A 12,677-nucleotide genomic window follows, 5' to 3' on the forward strand; every position below is an offset into this window, starting at 1 on the left:
ACCTGTAATGGAATTGTCCCCAAATTTTAAACAGTGGCATGTTCGCAGACCTGCAAAGTTACTCAGGCGTGAGAATTAATAGGTAAAGAATCTCCCCCGAATTCCTAGTAGGGCATGTGGTTCGTGGTCCTTTGCTTTTATGGAGGCTTTGCTTACCGGCACAAGCGAGCGTGACAAATTCGAAAGTCTAATCGACAATTCTTTGGGAGGATGCAATAAAGATGGGCACTAAACGATTGAAAAGGTGTTGAAGCCTAAGATAGAAATTTGATAAACAATTTATTAATTTTGTGTTTTTTGGAGCCCAAATGTGACCTGTTGAACAATTTAAGTATATATAGGCCTTTTTTGATGACATTATGTAATTTAAGTATATATTAGGGGTTCAGTACATTTCTAAGACATTTTGTTAAGTATATATTAGGTGTTCAGTATGTAAGTTGTGTTCAGTACATTATGTTCAGTAGTTTCAAACAAGTCACAAATATCTATGAAATTTGTTGAAGAAGTTGCAGTACAAGTTGATAATCTGTTGCAACAAGTTTATGTCTGTTATAACTTGAATCGTCGATTGTACAAAAAGTTGATAATTTGTTTACGGATGCATCGATTGATACCCGGCAGATGGGTTAGTTATTGCGACAAATCTAACAGCTGTTGAAGCAGTTGCAACAAGTTGATAATCTGTTGTAACAAGTTTTACGATATTCTGATTGACTCGGCGTTTGTCATCATAAAAATTATACACGACAAAAAAAAAACATATTAGTGTTGGAACGGGGTTACGACTTCAGCGGCGTTTGTCATCATAAAATTATACACGACAAAAAAACATATTAGTGTTGGGCAATTGGCTCGGTACATTGGAAAAATCACAACAAGTAGAATATTTGTTGCTGACAAGTAACCTATTAGTTGCGGCGGATATGTTACTTTTGGAAACAAAAATGTGCGAATACCTGTTAGGGCGAGAATGCCTGCTCCATATGGGGAATCCAGCACGTTCAAGATGTTCGGCGGCCCAGGGGCAAATCCTAGGATTTGATTGAAATGGTCATTGAACATCAATATTGTGCGCTTTTCTTTGCTTTATAAAATTGAGATATGACCACACCGTTGTGAAAGGTGGTTCTCGGATTTTCCTGTGCCTCATGCAAAAACCATAATGACATGTAGGAAGACAATTGAAACCGCCTTTTTGATACTTGGATGTACATCGAATTATGCCTGACTCGGGGGTATCCTCTATATAGCTTCTCATTTGTTCAAAAAATATTTGTCTGAGTATCCACTCCTTGTCCACTACACAAAATGCCACCGAAAAATATGATTTTTCGCATCTTGTGCGACTGCTGATAACAACACTCCTTCGTACTTGCTCTTCAAGAATGTCCCGTCGACAGCTACGAATTTTTTCATTTGCGCAAAACCAAGCATCCAAGCCTGATAGGCTACAAAAAAGTACTTGAACTTCCCATTTTTATCAACCTTCAATGTCTTACTTTTTGGATTTGCGAACGAAGGATATAACGGTACGCATCAAGCACGCATACCGTGCTCGTGTGTCCCCCTTGTCAAAGCCTTTGCAATCTCCATGCCCTTCCAGACCTTCTAATAACTTACCTTACAACCCAATTTTGTACGGATTGATTGACTCATATCTTTTATAGATGGGCCTTTACCATAAGGAAACTTATCTTTGAAGTATTCACCAATGACTTTCGTTGTAGCGTGTGGATTATGGCTCGTAATGTGCTCAGAACCACATGTGTGATGCTTTATGTAGGTTACGATATAAAATGCATCGAACTTAAAAACTTCGCGACCTCACCACCACTTGCACTCCGAATGTACACATCGAATCAATACACGATATCTTTAATTAATCATAACGATTCTAAAATCTTTCTTCAAGCAAGCAAGTTTCAACGAAGATGCTAGTGCTTCCTTGTTCTTGAATGACATTCCTTTATAAAAGCTTGTTTAAATCATCTTGAACATGGCTAGACTGTATTGATTGTGTAGTGCCCACTGTATTGCTCGCAACTTCGGGTATAGGAATCTGGTCAGCCCCACTTACATTATCTAGGATATCCACATCCACCCCATCTAATTCATTATTTAACACATTTTGTTGGTCTTGAAATAAATTATGGTTCTCTACTGAGCTTCCAACAACGTATACGAACCTGAGCACGCAAACGAACCTGATCAATTATCTTAAATGGAAAGATCCTCTGATTTTCAAAAGAGCTGTACATGTAAGTGAGGGCAAGATCTTTTGGTTCACAAGTTAATTCGTAATAGGTGATGATTAGGTTCACAAAATCATTAAATACAACATCTCTTTGGACAGTCATCACTATCGTCTATAACGTGTCACTACCCTTCCATCGCCAAATATATAGATTGTTTTTCTCGATCCATTCACCATGGCAATCAACACCTATTGTTATTGAGTCCCCCATTAGTTGTGTTCGAGGTACCTGAAGATATTTTGTTTAACAAAAAATTCGTCATGAGAGTACATACCAAACGATAACAAAATGAAACAGCTGCAGTAGTTGTTCCAATAGATTATTGACTTGTTGGAACAAGTGGACTACTTGTTGCAACAGGTAATCAACTTGTTTCAACAAGTCACTAATGTCTGTTAGAGTCGGCTTGATTTTGGAGTCTTGTTTCGAACGGTTGAAGATGTCTAATGATTAGTGAGTTGTTGCCTTGGTGTATTACCGGTTGCAACAAAGTATCCACTTGTTTTAAGCAAGTCAATAATTTTATTGGAAGCAAACTTCGATTTTTGGGTTGTTACGGACAAAACCGAAGCTAACTCAACGTATCATTTCCTACTTTGTTGCGACAACTCGCTCGGTTTGTTGCGAGGTTATTTAGCAATGGTTGCAACAATTATAACAACTACATAATCTATTGTAGAAGTTGCAACAACCATATTATATATTGCACTAACTACAACAGCTACTGTAAGTTGTTGGAAAATCAGTAGATTTAGACCCAGATGAAAAATTAAAATAAAACAACAATGAGCGGAAAACACTTATGAAGTAATTCCCAGTGCTACAAGAACAAAATCCAGTAAAAAAATTGCAAAATCATGTGGTCTCGTTTTTTCTTTCTTGAGCAACAATGGAGGACGAAGAAGAAGAAGAAGAAGAAGAAGAAGAAGAAGAAATCAAAACAATGGAATGAGAGGAAAACATTTATGAAGTCATTCCCAGAATCCCAGTGCTACATGAATGAGATCCAATCAAAAAATTAGAAAATCGGGTGGTCTTGTTTTTACATTCTTGAGCAACAATGGCGGAAGAAGAAGAAGAAGAAGAAAGCAGAACAGTGGACGACGACGAAGAAGAAGAAGAAGAAGAAGAAGAAGAAACCAGTAGAGCAAGAAGAAGCAAAAAAAGAAGAGCCAAAAATGGTGGAAATGGCGCAGGCAAAATGAAAAATTGGCTCTTTTTTTTTCTTTTTTTCTTTTTTTTTTGCTTTGTAGGGTTTATATGGGTTAAATCAAAGTGTTAAAAACAAAACTTGGGGGAAAAGTGTAAAAAACAAAGCTTGGGGTCAAAGTGTTAAAAATATAATTTTGGGGCAAGTCAAAACTCCCTAATCACTAATTCAAAGTTTATCACCCTTACTCAATTAAAAAACTAGAGTTACCCCAACTCAATTTTCAAACCTTTTTGTCACCTTTAATTAAAAGCTCCATCTGACCGAGAGAGAGAGAGAGAGAGAGAGAGAGAGAGAGAGAGAGAGAGAGAGAGAGAGAGAGAATTAGGGTTTGAGTGGCGACATGTTATTTTCAGTGTTATGTTTAAAGTTGTTTTTTTGCTATGTTAGATATACATAACTACCCCCCGGAATAGAAATATCGTACAAAAAGATAGTCAAATATATTTGAACTCTTTGAAGAAAACCTCCACTATTTAATTGGTAATTTTTCGCGAAAGTAGACATGAGGTAAGAAATTCTGTGTTTTGATGAGATCTCGAATGTATGTTGATTCTATTTCGACTCTTTCTCAAATTGGTTGTGGTCCTGAAATTAAATTAATTATGTTTTGATTCTTCTTCAAATTAATCTTGTTTCTTTCACATAATCCATTTACAATTCATTGTACTTGAAATGGGGTTCACTTTCTGTGGAAACAAATTATAACGGGTTTTTAAACACAAATTAAACATCACCAGTGTCTCGTACATTTTCCTCCAGACTCATAACTTCATTTTTGCTTTTATGCAAATCTCATATTTTATTTTTACGGGCAATGTGCATCATTTTATACCATGTGTTTCTATCAACGAACACCATAATAAATGTGTTTCAATTGCCATAGAAGTTTTTTCTTGTTTATTTGCCATTATACTAACTATAAATAAATTTTAAGTAGCTCAAAAAAAATGTTGTGCGGAAAAGTTTATAAAAATGTCATGAATGCTAGTTTTTTAGAAGACTATCAAAGAAATCTTCAATATTAATGATAATCCATTAAACCTAAAATTGCAAAGCCATTTCGGCATACTTTGATTTCCACACATAAAACGATTACAATGAAATTAGCTTATGATGGAGGGTTGGTAATTAATAAATTAAGTTATGGTAGAATAAGTCGAGCATCTTATACGAATACACTGCAAAGTAAATTTCATCTAACAAAGCTATCGAGCCAAAACTCAAGATCCAAAGTATGATTAAAGCAACATAAGTAGATTTTTCTATGTCCCGCTTTAGTCGCTTTCTTTACAATATGAACTTCGACTCAGCGGTTGGAGGGCATAATGTTTGTCCATTGTTGTGGGTTCAAGTCTCGCTAGAAACATTCTCTTTACCCTTTTTTTTTTTTTCCTGAAATGCTTTGGTTTGCTTTTCTTTGTCAAGGGTCTATACACCACTGGGTATGCTGCTGCTGTTGTAGTAGTAGTATTAGGTTTAGGACTGAAATTGTACCGTTTAAGCAAAGAATGTGGGTTATTATTGTACCATGTAAAAGAAATAGAATTATTTTGAGCTTTTGTTAAAAAAAAAAAAAAAAAAAAAAAAAAGGAAAAGGGTCAAATATACCCCTCTACTTTAGTTTAATAGTTAAATATACCCTCCGTTAGTCAAAGTAGATAAATATACCCTTTCCATTAGTCAAAGTAGATAAATATACCCCTTCCGTTAAGAAAATACACAAATATACCCCTCAGTTGATAGAATCCCCAATTCCACCATTAATTATCCGATTTAACTTAAAAAAACCATGTCCAACATACCGAGCAAATTAAATTCTTTCCACCCAAATATACCCACCACCACTACAACCGACCCAACACAACTACCACCACCACAACCAGTAAATTCTTCATAACCATCCTTAACCCTGACCTCGGACATCACTGAACAAAACAAATAAGATCATTCAATCTCAGTAAATACATTAAATCCTTAATGATATTGAATATCATGCAAAATGCAAAATGATTGTCATCGAGTAAGCATGATTGTCATCGATCAAACATGATTATTATAATATTTCACACTTTATAAAATACTTAGGTATCAAGAGAGCTTTGGCTTGGAGCAACCGAGATAAATTTCTTCAAGTATCACTGTATCACATATCCAGGTAGCTAGCAACATTAAAATCAATAAAAATGAAAGCTTTAGGCTCAAAAAGGCTAGAAAATCACCACAAGCCTCCTTTCTAAACAACGATCCTCCAATCTAAAATTAAAAACTAAAAATCAACAATCTCTTGAAGTTTTAGGCACAAAAAAATTGGGGTTGTGGTTAAGGATGGTTATGAAAAATTTACTGGTTATGATAGTGGTAGTGGTTGTGTTGGGTCGGTTATAGTGGTGGTGGGTGTGTTTGGGTGGAAAGAATTTAATTTGCCGGTCGAGGCGGGTCGGGCATGGTTTTTTTAAGTTAAATCGGGTAATTAATGGTGGAATTGGGGATTCTGTCGACTGAGGGGTATATTTGTGTACTTTCGTAACGGAAGGGGTATGTTTATCTATTTTGACTAACGAAAAGGGTATATTTATCTACTTTGACTAACGGATGGTATATTTAACTATTAAACTAAAATAGAAGGGTATATTTGACCCTTTTCCAAAAAAATAAATTGGTCAATTTCGGATTTTTTTTTTCCCCACATATTGACAACTTTACGGGGGTAGATTAGAAACTTCACACTGGGACTCTTACATCTCATTGTAGGTTTCACAAAAACTACTAGTACTTAAAGACAAGGCTGGGGCTAGCCTTTAACCTCAAACTACTTGATCTTATCTGAGCAGTGGGTAGCGGCGAAGACGGTAACGGAAATATAACCGGTGGAGTTACCGCCCTATTAATTTAGGGTTTTATGGCGGCTCCGTTAATCTCTTTCTCTGCCTTCCAATTTTCCGTTACCCCTTTTGCCCTACTTTACTGTGATGAAGACTGTCCGCTATCTGAGCCTATCGATAAATCGGGGCCATGAGGGTTTGTGCGGACTTTACAATAATACCCCCACAAAAACAAGTTCTTATTATTTGGTAGATATATTATTATACAAGTATTTGCATTTTATGTGTACTTGTCAGATTTCAAAAAAGCTTTTATTTTTATGTGTTATTTGCTCACTAGTTCATGCATTTTTGTTGATTTATTTGCTCAAGTTGGTGCATTTTTGACTTTAATATTAGATGTTATAAGTTTAGAGGCAGACCCAGATTTGAAAAAAGTTTTTATTTTTATGTGCCAATTTGCTCGAGTTGCATTTTTTTTTTTTTATTGATTGGTTATACTAGTATTTGCATTTTAAGTGTTCTTGTTTCAAATTATTGAAGAGCATAGACTATTTCATGCTAATAGGTCTTTTAAGTTCAGAGGCAGATTCATATTTGAAAAAAGTTTTCATTTTTATGTGCTGTTTGCTCAAGTTCATGCATTTTTATTTATTTGTTATACTAGTATGTGCATTTGAAGTATTCTTTTTTCGTGCTATAAAAGAAAATATATAGTTTTATTCTAATAGCTGTTCTAAGTTCAGAGGCAGATCCAGATTTCAAAAAAGTTTTCATTTTTATGTGCTGTTTGCTCAAGTTCATGCATTTTTATTTATTTGTTATACTAGTATTTGCATTTGAAGTATTCTTGTTTCAAATTATTGGAGAACATGGATGGTTTCACGCTAATATATGTTCTAGCAGATCCAGATTTATTTTTAAAAAAATTATTTTTATGTGCTAGTTGTTTCAAATTATTGAAGAACATAGACTGTTTCATGCTAACTCACGTAGTTAAATTATTTTCCATATGTGCACACGGTTCATGCTTCAAATACCTTCATGTTTGTGGTTCTGTTTGGATCTGTGATTCATATACTGCTATAATATCAGAGTAATTTGTTCCTTTTGTATTCAGATCGGCATTAAATCAGTTTTACTTCAGATTGATGCCCGATTAACTTGAATCCTTTGTAAAGTTTTAGATGCCTCTGCATCTCCTAATGACTGTTATTATCTTGGTGATTTAGTGGTAGAGTTGTTTCTTACTTGTGAGCACCTCTTAATTTTGTGGGGATGTTCCTGTTTCGGAAGCATATATAGATATTTTTGCCAGTTTTAAACAGCGTGGTGAGTACATCATTTAGCACCATGCTACCTGTCTACTGGTACTAACTTGTGAAATCTATGCAATGTTATGTTAATTTGTGTCTTAGATGTATCACTTTCAAGTTGTGCAGCACGTAACATGATTTAAAGATATGAAAGATGATAACTTAACAGTCTTAATACAATTGCATGTATTGGACAGCTCTAGGACAGTCTTAATGTGTCCAACTTTTGATGTCTTTTTGGGTTACCCGTTTTCATTGGGACACAGTGTAGCTATTGGATGCCATGGTCATGGAATCTGCTCTTTGCTTTGCCCTAGCAGAGGAATTGGAAATTGAGTTTGAAGCTTTGGCAGATGCAAATCATTGCAAAAGCCTGTGGAGAAATATGCCTTTTTGGTGGTTCAGACTGCTTCGATCCCAAACTATAATTGGAGTTGCTTCAATGCTGTTTTATCGAGGTCTCCAATACAAGATTCATCTCTTTCCAGGAAGCGGATTGTGTGCGCAGTTGCTATTATATGTCTCTCTGAATGTAATCACTGTCAAGATGATGGGCTGCTGATATATTGTAGCCTTTGATACAATATTTGTAGTTGTATTTCTTATACGAGTAGCTTGTAATTCGAAAGCCATTGCCTATTATTATTTACTTTTGCATTTGTGGACATCTAATTATATTGGACATACTCTTACTGGCTGGTGATTGTATCTTTTGGCAATTATGATGACCTGTTTGTTAGGCTCTGCACCAAAAACTCTACTATTTACTTTTTCAGGTAAGGAATTTTGCCGCTTAAGTTGGAACAAAGGAAAATAAAAGAGGAAGGATATAACTTAGAATGGGTACACATTAATACTTTCAAGTGTAAATTACAAACTTTATCCTTTGATCATGAAGATTCAAGAGAGTTCAGAAACAAGAAGTAAAAACTAAAACATATCACTAGGGATTGCACTCATTTGGCCTATCCTTCAAAAAAAGGGACAAAGCCAGAACTCCAGTCTGTTGCTCCAGCCAATTGAAAAGCCAGATATAGAAAATATGTAGAACAACCAGATACAATATACTGTAGTACATAGCATCTTCAATCCTTTTCTGCTGCATTATGTACATAAGAAAACACAACCTAGCTCTACGCATATCACCTCTATGACACAGTTTACTGGTGATTCTCAAAACCATCCTCTAAGTGGCAAGAACTTTGTTAGAATGTCCTGTATTAGTTGAATGGACACTCATGTTTTTATAGCCTTGAAATCTCACCTCATGAGCTAGATTTTAGGGTTCAATTAAGTACGATGTCCATTTTCTTAACACGATATTAGAGCTAGGTCCATCCATATTCTTGGTTTCACCCAATGTCGGACCACCATTGGTGGAGGGAGTGGAGTTGTCTCCTGCTATGGTCTTGAACAATTTTCCCCTTATGAGCTAGTTTTTGAGGTTGAGTTAGGCCAAGGTCTATTTTCTTAGCAAACTTCACTCATCGAGTTGCTTTTGGCCTTATGTGAAGTTGATGCGAGGGGAAGAGGGAGGGGAAGTGGTAAAGGGGGAAATGTATTTGGATGAGATGAAGTGCTTGTTTTTATCACCATATCTTCTTGTAAGGCAACAACAGGTACTGGTTCTTCTGTCTTTGGTGTGTATGCAAAAGATAGGTCCTTGTTTGCTGCTAGTGCAAGTAGCTCTTTCTCCTCAAGCCCTTTAACTGGTCCAAGGCTGCAACAATCTGCGCCATACTTTGTCAATGCATCCCTGAATTTTTTTATCTGCACCACAATATCGCGGTTAGTGTTAGAATACCATTCGAAAAGAGGATTATCATTTTATAACAAAAGGAATCAGTAAAATGCATTAATTTCCTATGGCGTTAAGAAAATCAAACATCTAGGCCAAGAAGGAAGTGCCATAAAACACAAGAAGCAAAAGAACGCATTCATCATGTTGAAGACATCTTGAATTCTTAGTCATCAAGATGAAAAAAGACTAAATTAATTCAAAGGGAGATATTGCAGAAAATGCAGATTTCAGATTACGCAACCGTGATCCAATAACAATCCTAAATATTTTACGTGCATCTTAAGAATGACATGGAAGAAAAGCATTACCAACAGAAGTGCAGTAGATTGCTGTATCAAAAGAAAAATGAAGCAGATAAAGGTAGATGGAAAACTAACCGTGGCATTGGTACAGCTAAAGCTACAAAGACGACCTTCAGCCCCTCTATAGAAACGGAAAAATGGGAGAACATGTACATGCAGTGAGTAACACATCGACTTGAGTTCCTCATAGTTCACATGCAAAAACTGCACATCCAGATTCATCTCTGCTAACTGACATATCTGCATTTTCCAATTTTACCACGATTAAGGAACATTAATCATATCTTACTGAAACGGACAGAAAACAAAGGCGCAGCACTATTTCACTTTAACCACACATATAACAAACAGTTCAGACAACAAAAATCTATTACCTTTGGATGAAGGGCTTTGCATCCTCCACAGCCAGGGGAAAAGAAATCAACAACCACTAGTTTATCCCCGGCGCTTAAAAGGGAGTCAACAAGGTCTTGGGCGCCAGTCACCTCTTTCATGTTAGGTTGAAGCCCTTTCTCCCACCATTTTGGAGCGTTCCTGATTCCAATGCTCATCTGTTTTATGCATATTTAGCGCACTATGAAAAAAGTTGAACCTTTCATAATCTATAGACTCAAGTCTGCCAAATTTTAAAAAGAAAAGGATCATATGGAGATCCAACTTATGCAAACAACAACTTAGTATTACAAATGGCAGAATTGAAATGCATCGCCCAAAATGGCCATTCATGCCAGGTTACTCAATATTATAAAGGGGCAGTTACACATTCGGCTGCTCAGCCAAAAATGTTTACATCAGCTAGCCAATATACATAACATATACATATATTATATGTATATTATACATCTGCCAGCTTTTTTTTTTTTTTTTTTTGGGATGGCGGCTATTTATGTCAATTTCCCGATTCTTTCATTTGGATTACCAAAGTTGTTTCCGGTAATTCAGATAAGGGATTACTAGAAATTAGTTTCATCATATCACATGGCTATTATTATAACGGCACACTGTCTTTTTCTACAGTAACCACTAATCCTGAAAGTGCTTAGTAAATAAAACTAATCATATTGAGCAATATTAACCAATCATGCGCTAAATTGGACCAGAAAACCTTGGCCCTATTCACAGAGGCGGATGCAGCCTTATAGCACTAGGTTCATCTGAACCCGGTACCTCAGATGCAGAGCATAAATTTGTATAAGAATTCACTAAAATTGCAATAAATAATAGGTCTGAACCCATAATTTTTAGAAAAATATAGGTTCGATGCTAAGAACCTTAAAGTAGAACCAATATAGTTTAAATCCTTGACTCACCACTGGCCCCAAACTAGACTATTTAACACAAGATCATTGAAAAAACTGAAACTTTTACATGCTAATTGACTGATAATTCCAAAAATATCCTTAACCCCAAATTGGAGCAACAAAAATTCACATAAGGAAACTTGTATTATTGAAATTATGGGATTCAACCACTACGATCAAACTAGAAAGTTGTAAGCATATGAGAACATGAACTGAGTACGTTAAAATTACTCAAGAAACAAAGCATAAAAAAACACAAAAGCAGAAAATAGAAATAAACCTGAGCACTGGTAGCTGCATATTTGTTATTTCTCTTATTGAACTTGGAAAAACTTAAGTGTCCTCTTTGAGAAATATTACCACCAAAAAAATCATTACTTGTTGATAATGAAAACCCAACTGAATTTGGATTTTTAAATTTCATGGGAAAAGCACAAACCCCATGTTGATTATAATGGTGATGATGATGAATATCACCAAAACTCAAAGGTGATGGGAAGCATACTGCCTTGCTTACCATTTTTGCCATGGATTTTTTACTCTAGTATTTGTAATTCTTGATTTATTTGAATTTGAGAGGTTTTAAATTGGAACTAAGATTGGAAATTGGGAATATAAAAAAAGGTGCTTTGTTTTTCTTCAATGGAGATTAAAGTAACTAAAAGGTACAAATGAAGGAAGAAGAAGAAAAAGGTTGAAAACTGGCACAAATGAAATGTAACAGGTGGCTAAGCTTAAGGTACTTGTCGACCTTTTTGTAGAACTGTGTTAACTGATTACTTGGATGCCAAAGAAACTAAATTTGTGGTAACGTGTCCAATGTTGGACCAAATGGGAATGGAAAATAATTTTGGATAATAATTGGATATACTGTAGTGAGTAGTCGACATAGTTTAGGCAAAATTCTAAACAAATCAAATTAATAGTTTGTTTTTCCCGAATGTAAAATAAGAATGCGTAACCCTCATAATAGTAAAAGGATATTTTTATTTAAAAAGTAAATAATATTCTGAATTACATGTCGTATACTAATATGTAATATATCAAATTAAACGTTCAACAAGAAATAATCTTTGTATTACAATGCATTATTAATTTCTGCATAACTAGTTACTTACATTATTAATCCCGCATAACTTACATCCGAACCATACAACCCCTTCGTTTGGATACGAAAGATAAACATAAGTAGTCACTGGGATAAAAATTTAGCAATTTTATATCCTTGTTTGGTTAGTAATCATGGGATAAGTTATCCGGGAGTAAAAATAGTCTTTGGGATAACTCATACCTTTATAGGATGGAATAATTTATCCTGGATAAGTTATCCCGAGATAAAGGAAGAAACCTCTTCTTTTTAGAAATTATCCAATGTATAATACTTTTAGTCCAACATACCAAGCAATCAATAAAAATAAGCTAGAATAACTAATCCCAAGATAATCGATCCTGGTAATTAATAATCAAAGATAACTTATCCCAGAGTAATTTATTTTTGAACCAAACGACCCCTTAGTGTTTAATGGAACTCACAGTGTGACTGAAATAGTAAAATAATTGAATTTTTTTATTATTAATAAATGTTGTGAGTTGAATATTTCGAGTAAAAGAGAATTTGGTAGAGGATTTTTATCGCATGATCCCTCCGTTTCAATTTGTTCGTC

The 12,677-nt window shown here is 35.1% G+C and overlaps 2 protein-coding genes and 1 non-coding gene across 4 annotated transcripts in view; 2 read left to right on the forward strand and 1 right to left on the reverse strand.

The window, feature by feature from the left end:
• Positions 1 to 1,045, forward strand: part of LOC132050765 (uncharacterized) — a 6,111-nt gene extending 5,066 nt beyond the window's left edge. Inside the window, exon 6 of the mRNA XM_059442127.1 lies at positions 967 to 1,045. Within this exon, the coding sequence (XP_059298110.1) occupies positions 967 to 1,045 (79 nt within the window). The remainder of the gene's footprint in view (positions 1 to 966) is intronic.
• A 6,487-nt stretch (positions 1,046 to 7,532) lies between these two features.
• Positions 7,533 to 7,671, forward strand: LOC132051337 (small nucleolar RNA snoR137). The gene has a single exon (XR_009413704.1). It is a non-coding gene; the product is annotated as a small nucleolar RNA snoR137 (small nucleolar RNA).
• Positions 7,672 to 8,466: 795 nt separating this feature from the next.
• On the reverse strand, positions 8,467 to 11,761 carry LOC132049294 (thioredoxin-like 1-1, chloroplastic). Of its 2 annotated transcripts, none has more exons than XM_059440044.1 (4): positions 11,294 to 11,761; positions 10,087 to 10,263; positions 9,788 to 9,952; positions 8,467 to 9,379 (listed from the first exon to the last, which is right to left on the reverse strand). In XM_059440044.1, the coding sequence occupies exons 1-4, from the start codon at positions 11,540 to 11,542 to the stop codon at positions 9,080 to 9,082; spliced, it is 891 nt and encodes a 296-aa protein (XP_059296027.1). In that variant the 5' UTR covers positions 11,543 to 11,761; the 3' UTR covers positions 8,467 to 9,079. The 2 variants fall into 2 exon arrangements, with proteins under 2 accessions (XP_059296027.1, XP_059296028.1); XM_059440045.1 differs by having other exon boundaries at positions 10,087 to 10,328; positions 11,294 to 11,758.
• Between the last annotated feature and the right edge of the window lie 916 nt (positions 11,762 to 12,677).

This window comes from Lycium ferocissimum, chromosome 3 (assembly GCF_029784015.1).
Source record: "Lycium ferocissimum isolate CSIRO_LF1 chromosome 3, AGI_CSIRO_Lferr_CH_V1, whole genome shotgun sequence".
NCBI classification, from domain to species: domain Eukaryota; kingdom Viridiplantae; phylum Streptophyta; class Magnoliopsida; order Solanales; family Solanaceae; genus Lycium; species Lycium ferocissimum.

Coding starts and splice junctions, on each gene's coding strand:
- LOC132049294 (XM_059440044.1), bottom strand. CDS start 11,542: ATGGCAAAAATGGTAAGCAAGGCAGTATGCTTCCCATCACCTTTGAGT. Junction 10,264..11,293: donor ATGCAGCTACCAGTGCTCAG/GTTTATTTCTAT, acceptor TGCATAAAACAG/ATGAGCATTGGAATCAGGAA. Junction 9,380..9,787: donor TTAGCTGTACCAATGCCACG/GTTAGTTTTCCA, acceptor ATTGTGGTGCAG/ATAAAAAAATTCAGGGATGC.